Raw genomic sequence first — 23239 nt, 5'->3', positions numbered from 1 at the left:
TCTTAGCCACAGGCAACTATGTCTGCTTTCTGTTACTACAGATTAGTTAGCATTCTGGAATTTTATATAAATGGAAACATATAGCATGTATGCTTTTTTGTGTGGTATCGTTTACTGTGTAATTATATTGAGTTCCATCCCTGTTGTTACATATACCCACACTTATTCCTTTTTTATTGCTCAGTAGTATTCCATTGTGTGGATGCACTGCACTTTGTGATCCTTTCCCCTTTCTTGGGCATCTGGGTTTTCTTCCAGTTTTTGGTGACTACACGTAAAGCTGCTGTGAACATTTATGTACAAGCTTTAGTATGAATATGTGCTTCCATTTCTCTCGGGTAAATACCTAGGAATGGAATGGTTAGGTCATATGGTAAGTGTATGTTTAACGTTTTAAGAAACAGTGGAACTATTTTCCAAACCGGTTCCAGTGTACAGTCCCACCAGCTGTTCGTCCTCATTCTTACAACAAGGTCGGGTCACTCTTTTGAATTTTAGCCATTTTAGCAGGTAGGTGGTGGCACTTCATCGTGGCTTTAATTTTAGTTTCTCTAATGACATGACTATGAGTATCTTTCTATGTGCTAATTTGCTTTGAATATATCCTCTTTGGTGAAGTGTCTTTTCAAATCATTTGCCCATTTATTATATTGGATTGTTTTCTTATCGTTGAGTTTTGAGAGTTCTTTGGAAATTTTGTGTATGAGCCCTTTACCGATATATGAATTGTAAATATTTTCTCCTTGTCATACAGTATCTCCCAAAGAGAAGTTTTTTTTTTAAAGTTGATTTCTTTTTTTTTAATCGAGTATAGTTGATTTACAATGTTATGTTAGTTTCAGGTGTACAGCAGAGTGATGCAGTTACACACATACAAACGTATACGTCTGTTCTTTTTCAGAGTCTTTTCCCTTATAGGGTTATTACAAAATATTGAGTATAGTTCCCTGTGCTATACAGTAGGTCCTTGTTGGTTATATATTTTATATATGGTAGTATGCATATGTTAATCCCAACCTCCTAATTTATCCCTCCCCTGAGAAGTTTTTATTTTTTAATGAAATCCAAGTTTTCAAATTTTTTCTCTTTTGGGTCATACTTTTGCTGTCTTATCTATGAACTCTTTGCCTAAATCAGGGTCATAAAGATTTTCTCCTAAAAGTTTCATAATTTGGGGATTTATATTTAGGTCTCTGATCTGGTGTGAATCGAAGTCAATTTTTTTGCATATGAATATTTAACGTTTCTAGCACTATTTTTTGAAATGACTATCCTTCAGTCCTTTTCCACTGAATCGCTTTTGCGCTTGTGTTGAACTTGGGTTCAGTTGTCCATATAGGTGGGGACCCTCATACACTTTGACTCTCTTCTAACACTTGCAGAAACCTGGCTGTGTAATGTTAGTATGTATACAGGTTTATAGGATGAGATGAAGACTACCCCTTCGATATATTTTTGTGTGTCATCTCTTTACAGTCCCTCTCTGCAACAGGAGTCATTTAGAATGCACACACATATTCATACACATAAGCATATGGACATATATTCATGTATAGTTCTCTATTTTTATTTGGATGTAATTTTAGACTTACAGAAAGGTTGCAAGGATAGTATAAAGAATTCCCAGATAGCCTTCTCCCAGCCTTCTTCCAAATGTTAACACATTTGCTTTATCCTTTCTCTCCCTACCTCCCTTTAACCCTAACTACTGCATATAGTTCATTTTTTGTGTGTTCAGAAATTGCTTGTGTTAGTTTGTTTTTCTTCTCTTCAGGGTAGTTGGACATACTGTCCATTTGAAGTACAGTTTGGTTCATTGATAAATTAATTAATAGGATACTAGAACACCATGATATGGGCCAGTAGTTTGTCAGTTAATCAAAAAGTTGCTTAATGTGGAACATAATAAAGATGCGGACAGACCCGAAAACATTTGGTTTTAATCTAAAATATCTAACATTCATTATATTCATGTAGCAGGCTTTTGCTGTGAGTCCAGTTCTTTGCGGTTAGAGTCAGTTGATCACTTCAGGAGAGTTTAGTTATCAGAACGGTGATATGAACATAACTGTGTCATGAGCAGAGTTCTTCTAGGGAGGGGTTGGTGCGTGATCCTTTTAGCAAGTTCACGCTAAGCAGTCAGTGTTGTAAATTCCATTTAAGTGGAACTTTCTTCCCCGACCTTCATTTCACTAATTTAGTGCCTAACCTGACCCTCTCCATTCCATCTGTCAGACATGACAACTGGTGCACGTTCAATATTCTTGGCCCTGGGGCTGCTCTCTGGCACTTCTGAGTTGGCTTCTGGACAGTCAGTGTTCACTCTTAAACCTGTTGCTGTTGGTTTCCGCCATTGCTGCTTCATTTAAATCCTGATTATATATTTGTCAAAAACATAAACACTTGTTAAAATATTCAAATTGTGTTGCCTAAGACAGTATTAGAAAAAAAATTGGTTCTGAGGTGAAATAAGTTTTGATATAATTTTCCCTTGGAAGTTTGCAATGTCCGTCAGCCAGTGAGAGGCTCTGTGAAGTCCTGCAGAAGAGAAACACAGGGGAAATGCAGTCTTTGTGTAGAAACCCCTCATGTTTGTGCACACTTTGTGCTCTGAGATCATTTTTTAAGGCTGGAAGAACAAATGAATACCTTAATGTTCTATCTGTGTTTGCTGTATGGTATGTGCCTAGTAAGTAATATTAAGTTAAACAAATGAATGGCTTGATATGGCTAAGGTAAGACGTTACAATTAGAGCTTTTTCTTCTATAGTTTTTCTCATTGATTGTTGAATATAGCTCAAAGGATGACTATACCTACAGAGTCAGACTGCCCCTCCCGAAACCCTCTCTCGGTCAAGCGGGTGAGGTTTGGGGAGGGATGGGGCTTGAGGAGTAAAGGAGGAAAAGTACAACATGTAGGAAAAGAATTTAGGCTTCTAATTACCAGTTATGTGTGGTTCATAATAAACCTTTTTTTGTTTTTAATATTCTATCAGATTTCTCTGCATTGTTCATTCAGTAAAGTGCACTTTGTGGAATCCAATTTATCACTCAAATCCAAAACACACATACATGGAGTCTAAAAAAAAAAGTGGTTCTGAAGAACCTAGGGGCAGGACAGGAATAAAGACGCAGACGTAGAGAATGGACTTGAGGGCACGGGGCGGGGGAAGGGTAAGCCGGAACGAAGTGAGAGAGTGGCATGGACATATATACACTACCAAATGTAAAATAGATAGCTAGTGGGAAGCAGCCACATAGCACAGGGAGATCAGCTCGGTACTTTGTGTCCACCTAGAGCGGTGGGATAGGGAGGGTGGGAGGGAGACGTAAGAGGGAGGAGATATGGGGATATGTTTATATGTATAGCTTAGTTTTTGCTTTGAATGTACGTTTTAAATTCTAAATTTAAATAAGCAATAGCTCTTTCTGAACTAGACTAGATCATTGTGAAACCTCATAGATACTTTTCTGAGGCCTGTTACATATATTTCTATAAAATGTGTAGGATAAAAAGTATCCCACCTCAGGCATATTAAATTCCTAATAGGGAAAGCGTCCACCTAGTTTTGATCCTGTTGGGGCAGAGGGTGTGGCCTGGGAGACAGTACTAATTCCTTAGTTGAGTCTATTTCTTATGTTCTTATCTATTCCTGCTGGAAGAGAGCATGGCATTGGAGAGGGTGGAGTTAGTGATTAGAGAAATGTGTTTTCTATTTCGGGAGATTTATGCGTTTCCTGCCTTTATTTGGTTTGTCACTTCTACCTCCCAACAGGAACTAATGAGAGAATAAAGATTTCTGTCTTCTCCAAAATGCCGTATCTGCTTTCTCGGTAACATTCAAACATCCCAGATAGGTCACTGAAAGACACAAGCCTAGAAAACCAGCGACATCTTGACTCTAATTACCGAGAAAGCCAAATCCAGCATCTATTACACAAACATGTAAACCCACACACTTTCCCATAGGCCATCAGTGAGCTGAGACAGGCTGTGACAGGTGTGAGTGGTGCTGATTTGTGGGGAGAGTGAGGCAGCTGCGAGCTCCCTGCTATATCCTGCTGATATTTCCACATGAGGAGGACCCTAACCTAACTGCATTGTTTCTTGTTAAATCCAGAAGGTGCTCTTCTCTCTGGGGGGATCCTTTCTGTATTATGCCGACCGCTTCAAGCTCTACAGTGCCTTCTGTGCTAGCCACACGAAGGTCCCCAAGGTTCTGGTGAAAGGTAAGGCCTGGGAGGACTGGGTAGCAGGTGGGCCTGTTCATTGTCAGTTCACATCTGTGTGGCCAACTGTGGTTGGGGGCTTTGGGACAGAAATCGGAGTCATTGTTGTGCCAGATGGATGTTCCAACAGGCCGCAAATTAAGGGTATGGTTGTTCCTCGGTATCTGTGGAGGATTGGTTCCAGGACCCCGCCCCCGCATGGATACCAAACTTCGAGGATGCTCAAGTCTGTTATATAAAATGTGTAGTGTCTGCATATAACCTATGCACATCCTCCCGTATACTTTGAATCATCTCTAGATTATTTATAATACCTAATAAAATATAAGTGCCATGTAAATAGCTGTCCGTGTGCAACATACTCAAGTTTTGCTTTTTGGAACTTTCTGGAATTTCTTTTTCCCAGATATATCCTATCCATGGCGAGTTGAATTCACAGTGCAGAACCTGTGGATAGAACCTGTAGATACGGGGGCCCGACTGTACTGAGAAATGAAATGCATTATATCTTGAATTAACAGTTTTGTCCATTTTCTTACCATCAACGTTTTGACTCAGTTATTTGGGGCCAGAATTGATGAGTCATTTTGCAATTATGCAGAAACGTAGGGAGTTTAGAATCCCCCTGCTTTATTTCTATTTTTCATTAATTTTGTTATAACCTACCACACTTCATACACCTTTTTGTGGCATTTCATTTTTCCCTCACCTATTTTTGTTCTCAGGTGTGTGATAATAGTCACCATCATCACTACTAAAATTGTTTCAGTTATTTACAGAAATCATTCCAGCTGTAATTATATTTTGCATGGAAAAGAACAGAATTTTTAGATTGGCAAGCTGCTGTTCCTAAGTGTTCTAGGAAGATGATGGGGTGTTCTGAGAGTCTCCAGAGAGTTGTTTCGCTTCCATAGTTCTGCATGTGACTGTTGATAGGTTAAAGGATTAGAGAAACATGTCCTTGGTAAACAGTAGAACCAATAGAAAGTTCGATTTCAAAGAATCTCTGGAAATCAGCCTGCTCTTCTTTAACACTTTACTGTGGCTGCCATGTAAACAGCTGCTGAATTTGTAAGTAATTTACTTATATTTATGTTTGTTGCCAAAGAGAACTAGCTTGATTTAATTCAAAATGTATTATAATAAACATTAATACAACACAGGTCTCTGGACAACAAAAGATCCTGCCCCAGATAATGCCATACTTAATGATGGTCGTAGTCTAGGCAAAAGAGTTCTACTTCAGCACAAAAATTTAAAGGGAACCTGGGAATTTCCTTGTCCTGCTGTAGGACAAGGAAACTGTCCCGCTGTATGGCCTAGTCTGTGGTTTTACACATGCTGAATTGGTCATGTAGTTCCGTGTGTGTGCATCTTTTTAAACTTTAATTGAATGCTATGTTATGAGAGATTTTAGCGTAACAGTTTTAGAGCACTTTGCTCTGTGGTAAAATTATATACTCATGAGAGTTCTTAAAGTAATTGTGTTATTTTTAATCACTTGATTAGATTAAATTCTGCCCCTATAGATTTTTAAAATTCAAAACCATTATTTTTTGCACCTGAAAAATATTAGAAAATCCTTCAAAACCATGCCTTAAGACATTAGGTGTGACCCACAATTTTCTAATGGCCAGATGTGCCAAGAAGATGAAGAGAACTCTTTGAGGACAAATAGCCTATGATTCTTAACAGACTCCCATCTAGGTTGCATGGGAGTGATGCCCTTTACCGCTCAAAGAGCTGAGAAGCATGCCCTCTTTTGCCCTGATGTGTGAAATACACTTGATGGGTTAAACGCGCATGGACGTGTTTTTGGGCATGAGGACTTTAGGGGGAATTCCTAGGCCCCTTACGGGCATGGACCAAGACTTGGGATGTCCACGGAAGCTGCAGCCTCCGCATGCATCAGCTCTGGGCCTGGGCTCGCTTCCGAGGCCATGGGCTTCTTCTCAGTCACCTCATTCCCAGTCTTCTTTCCCTTCAAGGATTTGGTGGCTGGACCCATGGAGTCTGATTCCTCTTAATGGGGCTTAAACAAATGAAAAGATTGTAGTCTTTACAAGGCCTTCCCCACATGATTGCTGTTTTTCTTAATTGAATAAAGATACTGAGAAGAATCATTTTACAGTTTCATGGTGTCCTTTTATAACACCTTCTGTTCTTAGCTCACATTCCTAATTACTGGAGACGGAAATATATTTTTATCAGAAGCTTAAAAAATATATGCCTACAGTTAGTCACTTTGATATATTGTCCTTTCTTCTTCCCATTCTTTGCCCTCACTTCAGCCTCTCTCTCTGCCATTTCTTTGCACCTGGAAGGCATAAGTCGTGTCTTCCTAATTATCCACTGGCAGGTACCTTTGTGATTGTCTGGGGACCCACAACTCCCCAGGGCTGCTTTTCAGCCCCGCTGGGACACAGATGGAAGCTCAGCTGGTGACGAAAGTGCTGCCTGAGTTACCTTAGGTCAGGTGTATGTTTCCCTCTGAAATAAATCCTAATAGCTGGTAGCACCGAATTAACATAGAACAGATCTTAAAAGGCGTTCACTGCAGGGGATCAGCCTTGCTCCACTTACCAGAGCTGCAAGGTGCCGCTGCTGCTTTTTATTTTCCTGCCTTTTCTCAAAAGAGGTTCTACCAGCAAGGAAATGCTTGAAGGATTAGAAGAACTGGCGTAAGGAGTGTTTTCAAACGTAGGCTTTCATATTATTCAGATATGGTGAGGCCAACAGATCAGGAGACAATTGCCATCAGAAAGATAGTTTGTTACTCAGGACTCCCAAGAGAAGGGGGAGCGCTACGCCGTGCAGGGCCAAGGGGGGAAGCACCACAGCCCACCAGGGGACAGGATGAGTGAGGGGGAAGACGTGGGCAAGACCCTTTATTGTGGTTTCTGCAGGAAGGAGTGGGTGAGGCAGGGTAAACAGGTTTAGGATTGGGTAATTTGAATAATCTCAGCAGGCTCTGGGGTGGAGGGGCAGGGGAGATAGTGGCCTAGAGTGTAAAAGGCTAACAGAAGAGGGAAGGAGGCAGGTGGCTCTGCATTGATTGGCTTGCATGTGAAAGGCATGCTTCCAGGTGAGTCCTTTACCATCTAGGAAGTGTCTAGCTCTGAGATGGGCAGTTTCCCCAGGGTCTGTAAGGCCTCAGATGTCAAAGTATCAGAAGAAGAAGACATTCTGAATGCAAGGACGATAAACAGCAGCCCCTGAAAATCCATGTGTATGAGATTGACAAACTCTGCTATCCCTTAACTCACTGGGCCGCCCCTCAAATAAACAACTAAATCTGATGGACAGGCCCTTCCAGTTGTGCCTCTGAGCCCTCTTTCCCCCCTCTGACAACTCAGTGTACTCTCAGTCCTGTAAAAAGGCACCTTGGAATTCGTGAGTGAAATTGTGAGAAAGGGAGTCATTTCCACATCCTGCCCAGACAACCTGTATTTAAACTCTTCCAGCCAAGATGGACGCGGCTTTCAAGGCATTCCTGGATGCCCAGAACCCGAAGCAGCAACACTCATCCACTCTGGAGTCTTACCTCATCAAGCCCATCCAGAGGATCCTCAAGTACCCGCTTCTGCTGAAGGAGCTTTTTGCTCTGACGGACGCGGAGAGTGAGGAACACTACCACTTGGATTGTGAGTCATGGGCCCCTGAGATCTGCTCCTTGCTCGTGTCTCCATGAGAGCCTTCAAACAGCCTCTTCATTTATTTCGTGACCTGTTTTCTTCTAGTGGCCATCAAGACTATGAATAAAGTTGCAAGTCATATCAATGAAATGCAGAAAATCCATGAAGAATTTGGGGCTGTGTTTGACCAGCTGATTGCCGAACAGACTGGTGAGAAAAAAGAGGTAAGGACCCCCGCTTCTTCCCAGCACACCTATCCATAGAGCTGGGTTGGTTTGTTTCTCTTTAAGGTGCTATTTGTAAGTAAGAGAGTTACAAGGATAGTGTTTTTGTTGCTGAAACCTTTTTCTAAGTTAAAGTATAATTAATTTACAGTGTCGTGTTAGTTTCTGGTATACAGCAAAGTAATTCAGCTTCTTTTTCAGATTCTTTTCCATTGTAGTTTATTACAGGGCATTGAATATAGTTCCCTGTGCTATACAGTAAGACCTTGTCATTTATCTATTTTAAATATTAGTAGTTTGTATCTGCTAATCCCAAACTCCTAACTTTCCCATCTCTCTCCCCCCTACTTTCCCTCTGGTAACCATAAGTTTGTTTTCTATGTCTCTGAGTCTGTTTCTGTTCTGTAAATCAGTTCATTTGTATCATTTTTTAGATTCCATATATAAGTGATGCCATACGATATTTGTCTTTCTCTGTCAGACTTACTTCACTTAGTGTGATAACCTCTAGGTCCATCCATGTTGCTGCAAATAGCATTATTTCATTCTTTTTTTTATGGCTAAGTAATATTCCATTGTGTATATATACCACATCTTCTTTATCCATTCATCTGTCAATGGATATTTAGGTTACTTCCATGTCTTGGCTATTGTAAATAGTGCTGCAGTGAACATTGGGGTGCATGTATCTTTTTGACTTAGAATTTTCTCCAGACATATGCCCAGGAGTGGGACTGCTGGATCATATGGTAGTTCTATTTTTAGTTTTTTAAGAAACCTCCATACTGTTTTCCATAGTGGCTGCACCAGTTTACATTCCCACGTTGGTGGAACTTTTATCCTTTACGCAAGGCTACATTGTGAGTTTTCTTTCTCAGCTGAATTATTTCTTAATATAGGAAACATGTCCTGATTCCACCCCTTCACCCTCGGGACCTCTGGTTTTGTTCTTTGTTAAATGTGAGAGTGAATTTCCATGACCGTAACTTGGGCTGTTTCTCTAAACACCAATGAAGGTGGAGGCTATATCCCCAGAGATTAGAATAATAACCGGCATGTAGTATGTACTCAATAAATACTTGTGGAGTGAATGAAAGTTTCAAATGACTATGAATCTTCTTTTTTAAGTCTGCCTGAAAATCTACTTAGAAGAAATAGTCACAGGAACAGATATACTTGAGAAAAACGTAGCATGAACTCTAAGTTGTGCCTGAGTTATTGAGAAGAGCTTATGTGAATAAAAATGCTGATAATCTTAAAATGAATCAATATATCATTACAGATATGATATGTAATGATATTCATCCGTGCCTCTGTACCTCATGATTTGATTGGAATATTGTCCTCGTTTTGCTTTCTGCCTCCAAAAAGGAGACAAGCTGGGAGGGAACTATGAAGAAAAACTCTCTTGCTGTGATTGGAAAGAGGAGGAAAGGCAGTGGGGCGGCGGGGGAGAGAATGGGTGTAAGGCTTGGTTGTTTAGTCTAGACGTGAAAACAGCCTTATCTTCAGAGGTATAAAGGGTTATTATCTAGGTTCACGTTTATGTCCTCAGTGAAACAAGACAAGGTTTCGGACTATTGAAAGATTTTTCAGAAAAAGGTAAATTCATGATATCTCATAGAGATGTACAAGGGAACACATATGAAGGAATTTATTTTACTCAGATGATGTGAGGGAACCAGACAGTCAAAATAGCACAGGTATATGTATGAAGTGAAGAAATGTCAAGCTGATTTGTGAATGGAGACAAATTGGTTTCTCTACAGCACAAGGAAGTCGCTACCAGACTAGAGAGAATTTATACATTTATCTGTTACCTACACCTTACAAAGAGTGGCAAAGGTGTTCAAAGGCACATCGATACAGGGTTGGACTCTGATAGCCCAGGAGGGTGTGCATAGTTTTCCACTGAAATACAATTTATTTTTTCGACATGGATATTTCAGGCAGAGCCTGAGAATGTTCTCAGTCTACCAGGCAGATAATTTAATCTATCAGAGTGTAGAAAGGACGGACACTGCTACTCTTGATGTAGTTCCCATTTTCTTGTAAAACTATTATAGTAAGAAAAACATACTATGTTTATTAAAGAAAAGGGCAAACCTCAGAGAAAGGCAAGGAGAAAAATTATCTATGATCTCAAAACGCAAAACCTCTTGATCTTTTGGTGTTTATTTTAATTTTTACAGAATTATGTATATTATATACTTGAATATTAAATATAGTTCTTTATATATTCTTGAATATTTTGGAAGTTATTTTGTACCTTGAATTTTTTTATAGTGAACAAAGAATTATTTAATTTTCATGTTATTTTAAATGATTCAGAAGAATCCTTGAAATTATTGTAGAATATTTTATTGTGTGATTGAACAATGATTTACTTAATTCCTATTGTCAGGCAGTTCGCTTGGCTTCATTTATTGATGACTATGAATAATACTGCAGACGTTTTAGATCATAAGGCTTCTTCCATCCTGTATTTTGGTTTATTTCATTTTGACAGGAGTGAATTTTATTGGGTCATGGAAATGAACAATTTCAGTGTATTTCATTATATTCTGAATTGATTTCTGAATTTTAATGAGGGCAAAGCACCATTATGCTAAAGACTAGAAGGTGATATGGGTAGCAGATTGCAAAGACTTTAGAAAAAAAGATGAATACGATTAAAAAGTCAGAGACTCTAAAAGGGGATATGGCTTTGGTGAGACTGCCTGTCCTCTAGAATAAAATTCTGTCAACCAAGTAAGAAATCTTTCCAATGAGGAACAAAGAGATACAGTGCTATACACAGCAGTCTCTTGTGAGCAGAGATTTTGTTAGGGAAAAAAAAAAAAAAGTGCAAAAGATGGAAGGAGGGACATTTGATCATATACCAGTATTACAGGGTAGGAAAGTCCTATATCAGTATTAGGATGTCTGAAGACCAGAAAAATGAAGGCTTGGAGAAGATGCCAGAGAGAGCACTGAAAGATTATGTCTTAGCACTATAGGAAGAATAAGAAAGAAATAGGCCCCTAAAAGGGGCCGTAGGTATTGTAACCAAAGACAAATTGATTACTCAAAGAAAATGACTCAGATCTACTTGATCTCTTTTTTTCTCCATAGAAGAGAATGGTCTTCTAACTGGAAAGGATAGAGTGGTCTTGATTCCACAAAAATAAAACCACAGGGAGAACGGTCCTGGGGAAATAGGATGCTCTGTGCCAATATCAGTTATAATTCTGCAACAGTACTTACAGCAAGCAGTATATTGGAACAGCCATGGAAACAGCCTATAGAGGCAGACATTTACAAGTTATGGCCTGATTTTCACAAAGGTGATTCCTGATCCTTGAGTAACCTTTTAATGGCAATATCCAGGAAAAAAACCTAGACTGGTACTGTGAACAGTTGGTAAACACGAATGGGAATATTTATCAGTATCTACTGGGAATGGTAGGTCTATACTGAAATGGTAACATTCCAGGGACACAGAGTACCTGATGCTATCACCAACCAACTGTCCCCAGGAGGTCCCTGAAGACAGATATCCACAGAGGACAAAGAAACATTTTATGATGAAGCTGGACCTTCAGTCCCTACCCCATGTTAAACTCTAGGGAGTTGGGCTGGACCACACAGAGCAAGCATCCCTTTTGCCTAGGTCAGAGGAAGAAAAGGCCAAGGAGGGCATTTCCCCTTAAAAGAAGGGCTCGGAAAACCTGACTCAGCAAGGCATCCCAGTCCTTGTTGGGGTAGAGGCCTTTTAGCGGAACTCAGTCTCAGAGTTGTTTTTTTGTTTTGTTTTTTTTGTGGTACGCGGGCCTCTCACTGTCGTGGCCTCTCCCGTTGCGGAGCACAGGCTCCAGACGTGCAGGCTCATTGGCCACGGCTCACAGGCCCAGCTGCTCCGCGGCATGTGGCATCTTCCCGGACCGGGGCACGAACCCGCGTCCCCTGCATCGGCAGGCGGACTCTCAACCACTGTGCCACCAGGGAAGCCCAGTCTCAGGGTTTTGATAGGATGTTGGGAAGGGGACCAGTGGAAGGCCAGGGGAGAGGCTGTTGGCCAGAGGGAGCAGCCCTGACCCCCTTAATACATTTACAGTGTGGAAACTCGTCAAGAGAGAGGAACCATGTGCATTGGGACTGTATCAGCCTGTTTTTACCAGGTAACAAAGAACTAAAAATCTTAGTGTTCACTAAAGCAAATACTTGTATTTCACTCACAGGGTGTGGGTCAGCTGGGCTTTGGCTTGTCTTGGTGAGCTTCAGAGCTTAGGTCTCAGAGTGTTCCATGTCTCTTCATTCTGGCATCCAGGCTGAAGTAGCAGTGATTGTCTTGAGCATGTCCTTTCCATGGCTGGAAGGCAGAAGCTTATGAGGGCTGGTAGAAACTTCTGATACCAAGTCCACGGCCCAACTCATATGGCCAAGCCCAGAGACTTTGGGGCTTAGCCTAGTCTAGTGGGAAGTACTAGAAAATCACATGGTGGAAGGTACAGATACATAGAGGGAAGAAGTAGAGTTTGGGCAATGATCTACCCCAGTGATCTTTAATCACTTTTTAAAAATTGAAGTATAGTCAATTTACAATTTTGTGTTAATTTCTGCTATACAGCAAAGGAAATCAGTTATATATGTATACTCTTTTTTAATATTCTTTTCCATTATGGTTTATCACAAGATATTGGATATAGTTCCCTGTGCTATACAGTAGGACCTTGCTGTTTATCCATCCTATATATCCTAGTTTGCATCTGCTAGCCCCAAACTCCCACTCCATTTCCCCACTCCCCTTGGCAACTACAAGTCTGTTCTCTAGGTCTGTGAGTCTGTCTCTGTTTCATAGATAAGTTAATTTGTGTCATATTTTAGATTCCACATATAGGTGGTATCATATGGTATTTGTCTTTCTCTTTCTGACTTATTTTAGTTAGTATGATAATCTCTAGTTCCATCCATGCTACTGCAAATGACATTGTTTTGTTCTTTTTTATGGCTGAGTAGTATTCCATCGTATATATGTACCACATCTTCTTTATCCATTCATCTGTTGATGGACACTTAGGTTGTTCCTATGTCCTGGCTGTTGTATCAATAAATAGCACTGCAGTGAACATAGGGTTGCATGTATCTTTTTGAATTATAGTTTTGTCTGGATATGTGCCCAGGAGTGGGATTGTTGGATCATATGGCATTTAATCACTTTTAAAAACATTCCCTCTAAGGCTGTGGACCAGAATGGTTCCAAGGAATTTGACTTATGTATATACCACTCCGCTGTGGTGTGTGGGGCGTGGATAGTGGAGACTATATAGTTCCCTTAGTGGATACTCACCTGGGTGTTTGGTTGACTAGTTACTTAATATGTACAAAGTAATACAGTTGCTTAATGTTTTTAACCACTGACGGTACTACTAATAATATTGCTCAATAATAATTGGAGTAATTATTAATTATTATAATGATCCCAACCATTATAGTGGCAGCAATACCACTGCCACTGAGATGGAGCCCCATCTCCAGCACTGTAGCCTGACCTGGTGGCTTGAGAAGGGCAGTGTCAAATGGCACCGTGCTCCGTGGAGGGCTGCTCGGCAGCTGTTGTATCTAGAAACCCAGTCAGATCAAAAGCAGCAAAAAAAAAAAAAAAAAACCCAGAGCCATTTGTCCTTGAAGCTCAACATCAAGTTTTCAAATATTCAAATTGCTGCTTTGAGGAAGAAGGACTCGGGCTTGGTTTCTGTGGACGCAGAGCAGAAGTGAGAGGCTGGTGGGCGGATGCTTCAGGGAGGCGTACTAGAGGGAGACCCTCCTAACAATGTATGGTGTTTCCCAGTGGGATGGACCGTGGACTCTGATTTCTGCAAAGCCTCGTGCTCTGACATGTTTGCACAGGGAGCACATTGAGAGACCAGATGATCCTTTCGCCTGTGATTGGGCTGCTGAGTGGGTGGGAGGATGGGAATTTGGTAGACTTGGAAGTGGGCCAAGGACTCCAGTGAAAAAGGCACACATGACTATTGTGAGGTGTAGACTCCAGTGGACTCTCAGGATCATCGTGTCTCTACAAGGAAAAGAGGAACTTGTCCATCTGAGATGGTTTAGATTTGACCTTCGGGGAGACAACACTAGACCTCATGGTTTCCAGAGCTGCACAAGCTTAAAGAACAATCTCCCAACTTCTCAGTTGGCTTCTTTTCCCTCTTCTAAAGTGAAATGAAATCTTCCTTAAAATGAGTCGGAAGAAGAAGAAATAATTGATTCCACTGCTTCCCAGAAGACCCTGGCTCCAAAGGGATTTAAACTCACAGGTGGCAATGTCTGCAGTTTCCTGGGCTGGATCTTTGTTGTTGACAGCCATTTGTTCTCCTTAGATAACTCTCCATTTGAACACAAACGCTCTCCAATTTTGTTCATCAATTCTGGCAGGTTTACTGCGTGTGAATTTCAGAGGCCCGATTTGTACCTTTTGGCCACCTTATTCTTGAAATTCTGATAAGGCAAACAGGATAAGGGAAAAAAAGTTGACCAAATGAGAGACATTATTGGGAGACATTATTTTCTTGAAGTTGAATTGACACCAGCCTGTTGAATTTTAAAATGTCATGGATATCTGAGTGTTTTTAACATCGCCCAGTAAGTTTTGCCCTGGATTTCAGGTTGCAGATCTGAGCATGGGAGACCTGCTTTTGCACACCACTGTGATCTGGCCAAACCCACCAGCCTCGCTGGGAAAGTGGAAAAAGGAGCCCGAATTGGCAGCTTTTGGTATGTGTCACGAGAAGGTTTGGAGGGGAAGAGGGAGGCTGGCTTATTTTTCGCAGTTAACATTTCTTTTCCAAGACACAATTTATTAAAATATAGTTAATTACAGTTTTCTGCATTGTCTTCCTGCTATGGCCACCAACATGTCACAGATACTAAATTAAACCTTCCAGCTAAGTATGACGAATGTGGCCACCCACCTACCAAGAGGGAGGGAATGGCTGTTCAGGTCTCCCCCAGGTGTAGACATATGGGCAGGAAAAGATTTTTTTTTAAGCTGCTGCTCTGAATATCTTTTCAAAATAATGAGTTAATAATAAACCAAGGAAAAATCAAGTGAAAAATCAAGACAAAACTATCTCTGTTTGTGAGCTCCCCAGTCCTTTTATTCTCTTCCCAACTCTGTGTTGCTCTGTGTGATGCCAGGATTCAGGGCACGATTCTCACCTCACCTGTTGTGGCGTCACTGGATGCCTTGAGCAGTTACGAGGTGCTTCTCAGTCGCATCGTGGCTAACAGCAGCGAAAGTAGTGATGTTTACGAATGATTAATTTTCCAATAAGCCAGTTCAGATGGACGCAGTTGCTGCAGTTAGAAATCTCATGTGGTTGTGTTGTAAAATGCTTTTTGAGGGTATTTTGACATGCTGGTGGTTTTTGATAGTAGTGGGTATTTTGGGCAGGGGAAGGGATACTGTTTGTTTTGCTTCGTTGTGTTTTCCCATCATTAACAGTTGCATTTCTTATATGGAAATTTCTTCTTGGAGAGGTCTGGGAGTTTTCTGATGCTTCTGAGTAGGTCACTTATGGGGTGTAGGATTCTGAAGGAAATGATCCAGACCATCTCTCTCCCTCTTTCTGATGCTGGGCTATTGGTGAACCATTCCAGAGTTCAACATTGGGATTTTTCATGCCTGTCTCCTGAATTTTACATATTTCCTATAGTTAGAAATAAACAGATTTAGAAAAAGAAAATCCTTTGACTGGGACAAAGTAGGAGGTTGGCAGACTTATTCTGTAAAAGGCCACATAGTAAATATTTTAGGCTTCACAGACCAAGAGGCCATAAGTAGCCAGACGCAGCTGTAGACAGTGTGTAAACAAATGGGCGCTAGTATTGGCGGGTTGTGCGGAAACAGGCAGGCCCTAGTTTGCCAACCTGTGATAGAAAGGGTTCAGGAAAATGCCAGTTTTGAGGTTTGAGGGGCAATGTGTGTGTTTGGCTCAAGGCAGGCTGTCGTCATTGTAATGAGCTTATTTACGTCCTTAAAAGGTGACGTGTTTGGCAGTTTTGGTGTGATTTTTAAGTAGCAAGCAGAACTAACAGAGCCTTAGAAATGTGTTTGTTTTGTTTTGTTTGCGGTACGCGGACCTCTCACTGTTGTGGCCTCTCCCGCTGCGGAGCATAGGCTCAGCGGCCATGGCTCACGGGCCCAGCCGCTTCGCGGCATGTGGGATCTTCCCAGACCGGGGCACAAACCCGTGTCCCCTGCATCGGCAGGCGGACTCTGAACCACTGCGCCACCAGGGAAGCCCTAGAAATGTGTTTTGAAACAAGGAAGAGTTGCTGTGAGGGAAGTAACTTAATTACCACTGAACAGGCAGCTTTGGGGTTAAAATGTGGTTGTCTTGTTTCCGTTGCTCTGATCTCAGGAAATAGTGCTGCTTTCTTCCGAAAACAAAGTTGACCGGCTGCCCACCCAGCACCTTGATGTTTTACTCACAGGACGGCTAGTTTGTACTCAGGGCTGACCATTACCACCTTTAAAAGAAGGAAAGAAATCGTTTGTTTAGGTTTCGGCCTTAAAGGGTGTTAGATGTTCACCTTTGGGGATATCGAGAGAGGGATTTAGGCTGGTCAGGGCAGCCAGGCGTTTTGGACATCAAGGCCATGTCTGAAGGGATGGGCAGCACTTGGAGTCAACTGAGTGACCGTCGGCTGCGGATCAGGGAGGGATCAAGGCGGAGATGCTCATAGCCCAGACTGAGGTCCACTCTGGCCCTGCCGCTGTGATCCTAGATGGTCCAGGTAAACCGAGGCAGACCAGTAGCCTTCTTAGAGTCACAGCAACAACCTCACTGAGCTCTGGTCCCAGTGAGATGGTGGGTCTTCTGAGACTAAGTTCACTGGCAACCTCACCCTCTCCTGCAGTGGAGCTCCCTCCATTTTAAAGGGACCTGCTGTCCTGGACACTGTGATTTCTGAAGGCTTCATGGTAAGGACAGAGGGCCGCCTCGGGTGCTCTGTGCAGCCTCCATGCAGAGCTGGTGTGGCCTCCTGGGGTCAGTGGGAACCTTGCAGTCTGTCCTCTGGGATTTTTACCAAGTCAGGCGCTGTGACAGCCCAGACCCAGTGCCTGGGGTCCGCTTCTTTGTACCCGAAAGGTTTTTTCCTGCAGTCTTACACAAAGGGAGCCTGATGGGTCAGTAGGATAAAAAATGATAAAACGTATACCAGACACGTTGGGTTAGTCTGCAGAGAGCCTGGGAGCCTGGGGAGCCTGTCCCTGAGAATTCCCTGTAATTGTGTGTCTGGTACACCAGGTGTGCCCCCTCCAGCTGCCATGTGACTAACGTGGTCCCTGCTATGCCTTGGGGTCAGAGTGTGAAGGGAGATGGAGACCCTGATACAGGGAGCCAGGGATGGGCTGGGGTCACCCTTCCTTGTCGTTCTGGACACCAGTTCTTCTTTGCAGGGGGGTCAGAATCACTGAGTGCTGAACGTCCTTGGCATTGTTTAAGGAATTCTATGGAGGACTATGCATAACTCCATTGTATCTTCCCCCACCCCCAAAGAATATAAGAATAAAACTACATACTCCCTGCTTCTAAATAGTTGATTGCGATTCATCCTGTTTGGAAAAAGTAAAACTGCATTCTACTTCATAAACTCATTTTTATTTATTGAGGTCGAAAAAGATGAATTACATTTCCTGAATTAGGAGCACTCTGCGTGTGTGTAATATTAGCTTAATTTGCATAAATATAAGTTACCGTAAGCATTATTATTATTGATGTTTGTACTGTTCCTTCCGCTACTGAACTAGTACATTTTTGTTAAATGTGTATAAGCTGAAGTTTTACGCTTGAATTGATACCATAGTGAAAATATATTTTACCCAAAAGTTTCCAGTGGGGCAGGAGGGTTTATTTCCATCTCTTCAGGCTTTTCCTGTTTATCTGGGACCTGGAAAATTTTGTCTTAACAGGTTTTTGCATCTCTCAGATGCGCTGAGTGAGTGGAGGGTGGAATGGGAGCCGATTCACGGGGACTGTCTGTCCTCTTCATAACGGTAGTGTTTGTTACCACAAGTTATTGAAAGTGAAGGGGAAAACCCAACCCCTTGTGTGCTATAACTGCCTTCATTTTATGTTTTTCCAGTCTTCAAAACTGCTGTGGTCCTTGTGTATAAAGATGGTTCCAAACAGAAGAGGAAACTTGTAAGACTTCTTATTTCACCCCATAGTTTCAAAGTATCTCCCTTACTATCTGTTCCTCAGTTTTATCTGCGTAATTGTAATTCTGCACCTTTGTCAGGCGTGAGTGTTTTATGATTTTTTTTGACTGTTTTATGATTTTTTTTGAGTGTTTTATGATTTTTTTTAAGTGATGCTGAGGACTTAAGGAAATTGCCCATCCTGCCTTCCTGCAGGCAGACTCACGTTTAGAGCATGAAAGTAAACAGCTATTGGGCTTACCATGGCCCGAACCTACCTTCCTAATACTATTTTTATCCACTGCCTGTTCTTCCTACCCCTCTGTGCTTGTTTGGGAATCCCTTTTCTCTTTCTTCCTTTGTCTCTCTTTTGCCTGACTGGTTAGCAAGCTTATTTGCGCACCCTCAGCAGATTTGTCCCATGGCCTCTGGCTTGCTGCTGGGTGAACAAAAGTGCACACGGGGGAGTGACCCGGGGTTCCAGCATCACTGCTTTGTTGTTGTTCTTGTTGGGTTTTCTTTTGGAAATTAAAACAATTTATTTATTTGTTTTAATGACATATTTTAAAATTTTTATTATTTTATTGAAGTATAGGTGATTTATAGTGTTGTGCCAGTCTCTGCTGTACAGCAAAGTGACTCAGTTACACACATGTAGACATTCCTTTTGTTATATTCTATTCCATTATGGTTTATCACAGGATATTGAATAGAGTTCCCTGTGCTCTACAGTAGGGCCTTGTTGTTTCTCCATTCTCTATATAATAGTTTACATCTGCTCACCCCAAGTTCGCAGTCCTTCCCTCCCCCATACCCCTCCCCCTTGGCAACCACAAGTCTGTTCTCTATGTCTGCAACATCACTGGTTTAGAAAGTGTGTGCGGGTCTGGTCCGGGCTGAGCACAGACTTCTCACGCACCTAGTTCCTTCTCTTCCTGCAGGTAGGATCTCACAGGCTTTCAATTTACGAGGACTGGGACCCCTTCCGATTTCGACACATGATTCCTACCGAAGCTTTGCAGGTTCGAGCTTTGGCAAGTGCAGGTAAACTCTGAAACAGGTTGGGTACATATTTCTGTGTATGTATGAATTGTTTTTCTGAGTCCACACTCTTGGTTCTAACCACCCTACCATCTTTTTCCTTCTGTGCTTAAGTTTCCTTTCCCTCAGTCTCTCCATTGCCTCTTATTTACCCAGCTGTTTATTAAATGAATGAACTAAGTGAATGGAGGTAGTGCCTTTAATATTGTTCCAAGGAATTCTATTCATTCTGTTATATATATTAATAATACTGCAGGGACTCACATCTAAGTAGCAATGAGTCTTGTACTTCTGGGAAGAATCTTTGTGACCATCAGCAGACAAAGCCCATGTAAATAACTCACTTGCCTTTTAACTGGGAGACCCAAAAAGACCACCCGAAGCACAAAAAACGCCATTGAATACATTCTTTCTTCCTGAAGCCTTACAAATCTTTATCTTTGTATCAGCATGAAATGTCAGTTCTTTTTCTATGACCCAAGTAGCCGTGAAGCAAGTTGTTAGGCAGTGATGAAAGTACTTGCTAAGATGATTCGTTGATGCTTTAGCACATGAGAAGAGAAGTGAATGTCAGCACGGTATTGACTAAGAATACCAATATTGCTATGACTCGGAGGCCCCATCCAGGGCTTAATTTGAGGCTGTTTTAGGGAGGAGCAATCAGCAATGGTTCTCCCGGGCACACCTGAGAGGGAGCAGCTTTGGGGTCAAGTGGAAACTCTCGGGACACCCCTATTCCCGTCCCACTTGGACAGCAGGTACAGCTTTCTGGTTGTAAGAGGGGCCACGGAAGTGGACCTCTGCAGGTACACAGTGGATCTGTATTTCTCTTTTGTGTTTCTGGCATCTAGCACGAGCCATAAGTTCTTCATGTCTGGTTGGTGTCACTCATTTTCTCCCCGTTTTCATTTGTCACCTCCATAAGCCATAAAATTGGCTCTAATCCTTATAGAGCCACCTCTTCCCTAGTCCAGTGTCATGAGGAAAAACCTTCTGCAGTATTTGGGAAACCTCCAGTTACCCACCCAAGTTAAAGTAGATGCCACTTCCTTCTCAGTTGTTACGCATTGCAGGAGGAGAACTCAAATGCAGAAACCACGTCTGGCAAATGTATTGGGGATGATTATTTGCCTTAAGAAGGTTTCTGTCTAACCTACTGGCCCAGAGGACCCTCGTGCCTTTTTAGCTTTGGTTTGATTTGTAAAATTGATTTACACATGAATTTTCAGGCCCTTATAAATCATAGGTCTACAAACAGCTATAATAATATTTTGAGGTGTGGGCACTCAAACACTAGCATTGTCTTACTTTGCAATCTTAGATTATGAATTATCTAGTTCATGTGTTCCCTCGCGCCTGGTTTATAAATAGGAAAGCGTATGCTTATAACAAACCGCAAAGGCTCCTTAGCCAGGAATTTTGCCTTCATTGAGGACTAAATACATGAAGAATTTAAGTTTGGAAAACAAAGCCATCTTTGTGAAAATGATATTCCGTTCCCGCCCTCGGTTTTTCATTCAAATCAAGTTTAAAATCAAGATAAAAGTTTATTTTCATGGACTTACAGAGACTAGCCAACACATCTCTTGTTATGAAATAAATTCCAGTGGATATGAGAATCAGAAGATGGAAATTTCTAGATTTCGTCTTCGTTTGGGAAAACCTGTGAAACTCTCTGCACATGGGTCCTGCCTGGTTAAATAATGTGGGCACGATGAGGGCTTGTAACTAGGGTTTTGAACCATTAGGTAAGGATGAGACTTCACAACCTGCAGTCTTGAGGTCTGCAGTGAACTGTTTCTTTCATAAATACTCATGATGAATAACCCGGCAAAATAATATGATTTTCAGGCACTGAAAGACTTAGAAGTTGTTTCTAAATATAACTGTTTCTCACTTTCTCAGTGTACCATTCTGGCTTCCTTCAGGTTGGGTGCTGTGGGCAGGCTGAGAAAGAGGAACCCCATTCGTTCCCAGGACACGCTTGTCCAGGGCGCTAGTCCCAGTCGCTCAGGGGAAAGGCTGTGCTGCAGATGGCAGGGCCCTGCCTCTTTATATCACTGGCCTGATGAAATCAGCACTGGAATCTTGGGCTCTGTCTAGTCCAGCTGTTGCCAAAACAACTAATCACTTAATTAAAATAGTTCAGCCAAACGGGCTGTGCAGCTAAAAGGGTCAGTTTTTCCATCAATATGATTGACTGACTGTCCTTTTAGACCATCCAGAAGGAGATTTTAGCAACTGGTAATTTTCCAAGCATTCTTTTTCTTCACGCCCATTAAGTTCTCAATCATTTTGTCTCTTGAGATCACGGGATAGGAATGAAGTTTCTTCGGTCATATGTGGCTCTGCTCTATTTAATCCTACACCAAAGCATGGGAAATGCTTTTGTAAAAATGCAAATAAATCTCTTTGAAACATACTCTCACTCGTCCTTGTTTTAATTTCTCTAGATGCAGAAGCAAATGCTGTGTGTGAAATTGTCCACGTAAAATCGGAGTCTGAAGGGAGGCCGGAGAGGGTCTTCCACCTGTGCTGCAGGTGAGCCTGGAGCCGTGAAGTGTGGGAGGTGCCGCCCAGAGGGAAGGGATCTGACAGTGCTTGGTGTCCCCAACGCCTCTGGGTTCTGCACACCAGCCTGTACATCCCTAGAAGCTACATTCTTTCTCTTGTGCACTTGAGAAACTATTTAACACTTATCAAGTAACAGTAATCGGATAAATTAAGCTCATTTTATCAGAATGTAGACAGTAACCTGGTTAATATCTTTCTAAAAGGAAATCGGAATTTTCACGTATATATTTGACATTCGAACGAGGGCTTTCTTCCTATATGTACATTTGGTGGGTTAGAAGGACATGGTTGTCTCATGTTTTGTTTGGGTGTTTGGGTGCATCATTTATACTGTAACATCTCTGAGGTACAGCAGATGGAGAGTCACCTGGGAGGAGGTGAGGGTGTGTGCAGTGTTGCTGGGATTCCTCGTCGTGTAGGGGAAACTTCGACCTAGGGAGGCTGGCTCAAGTGACTCAGGTTCACCTACGGATCTGGAGTGGAAGCTGAACTTACGACGTGGGCTTCCACTTCCTTCTTCTTCTTCTTTCCCTCCTCTCACCATCCCCTCGTCTTCCTCATCTTCCTCCTTTTGGGCTCTGTCGTTAAGAATTTGAGAATTGTACTTTTCTCAAGTGCAGCCAGTTCTCTCTCTCTCTCTTATTTTTGGCCTAAAGACACCAGGCTGAATGGTGCCAACAGCCAGCATTCTGATACATTTGGCTTTCAATATGATCTGTACTCCATGATGCTTTAATTTTATCATAGGTGCTTAGTAATTTATTCAGTACTTATCCCACACCGTGGGTAGTATACTATGGGTTGCCCACACACACAATAGAAACTCAACGGAATCAATATTTTATGGTTGTTAGTAATATTTTATAACGTGGCTGCTGATACAGTAAGAAGGCACATTTAGGGAGATGCAAGAGGGATTACATGCATTATTTCACTTAGTCAGACTGAGCTACTGTTATTCCATTTTACAAATGGGGCGCCAAGGCTCACAGAGGGTACTTGGCTAAAACCTTATAGCAAATGAATACTGAGTTCAAACTCAGTGGGTTTGACTTCAAAGCCCATGTTTTGTGTTTCTTCATTGCCTCTTTGTTGGATGTTGGGTGACAGGGATCAACAAACCAGATCCCAGGAAGCTGTTGGAATTAGAATTGAAATTTTTTTTCAGATAATCTACATGTGGTTTAGCACCATCTTTACAGTCTATTTAGGCTAATCTGCTCGTGACTTTGTTGATAAATCCACAGGGTCCAATGAACCCGCCCGTAGAGATGCCATATTCATTGGTAATAAGGAATGCCAGCTAAAACTTGCCTGGGTAAAGCTATTAAGAACTTAAC

At 41.9% G+C, this 23239-nt stretch overlaps 1 protein-coding gene across 4 annotated transcripts in view; it reads left to right on the top strand.

Moving 5' to 3' along the window:
• The window catches only part of TIAM1 (TIAM Rac1 associated GEF 1), a 206308-nt gene that overhangs the window by 176069 nt on the left and 7000 nt on the right, over positions 1-23239 (top strand). For all 4 annotated transcript variants that reach the window (XM_032631281.1, XM_032631279.1, XM_032631280.1 and 1 more), the window contains 7 exons: positions 4122-4230; positions 7695-7874; positions 7971-8089; positions 14743-14851; positions 18230-18288; positions 19226-19328; positions 21779-21866. In XM_032631281.1, coding sequence (XP_032487172.1) covers positions 4122-4230; positions 7695-7874; positions 7971-8089; positions 14743-14851; positions 18230-18288; positions 19226-19328; positions 21779-21866 — 767 coding nt within the window. The remainder of the gene's footprint in view (positions 1-4121; positions 4231-7694; positions 7875-7970; positions 8090-14742; positions 14852-18229; positions 18289-19225; positions 19329-21778; positions 21867-23239) is intronic.

The sequence above is a fragment of the Phocoena sinus genome, chromosome 4 (genome assembly GCF_008692025.1).
Source record: "Phocoena sinus isolate mPhoSin1 chromosome 4, mPhoSin1.pri, whole genome shotgun sequence".
In the NCBI taxonomy this organism is placed as follows: domain Eukaryota; kingdom Metazoa; phylum Chordata; class Mammalia; order Artiodactyla; family Phocoenidae; genus Phocoena; species Phocoena sinus.
Note: the sequence above shows the minus strand (reverse complement) of the source record. Positions and strands in the feature narration are given on the sequence as shown.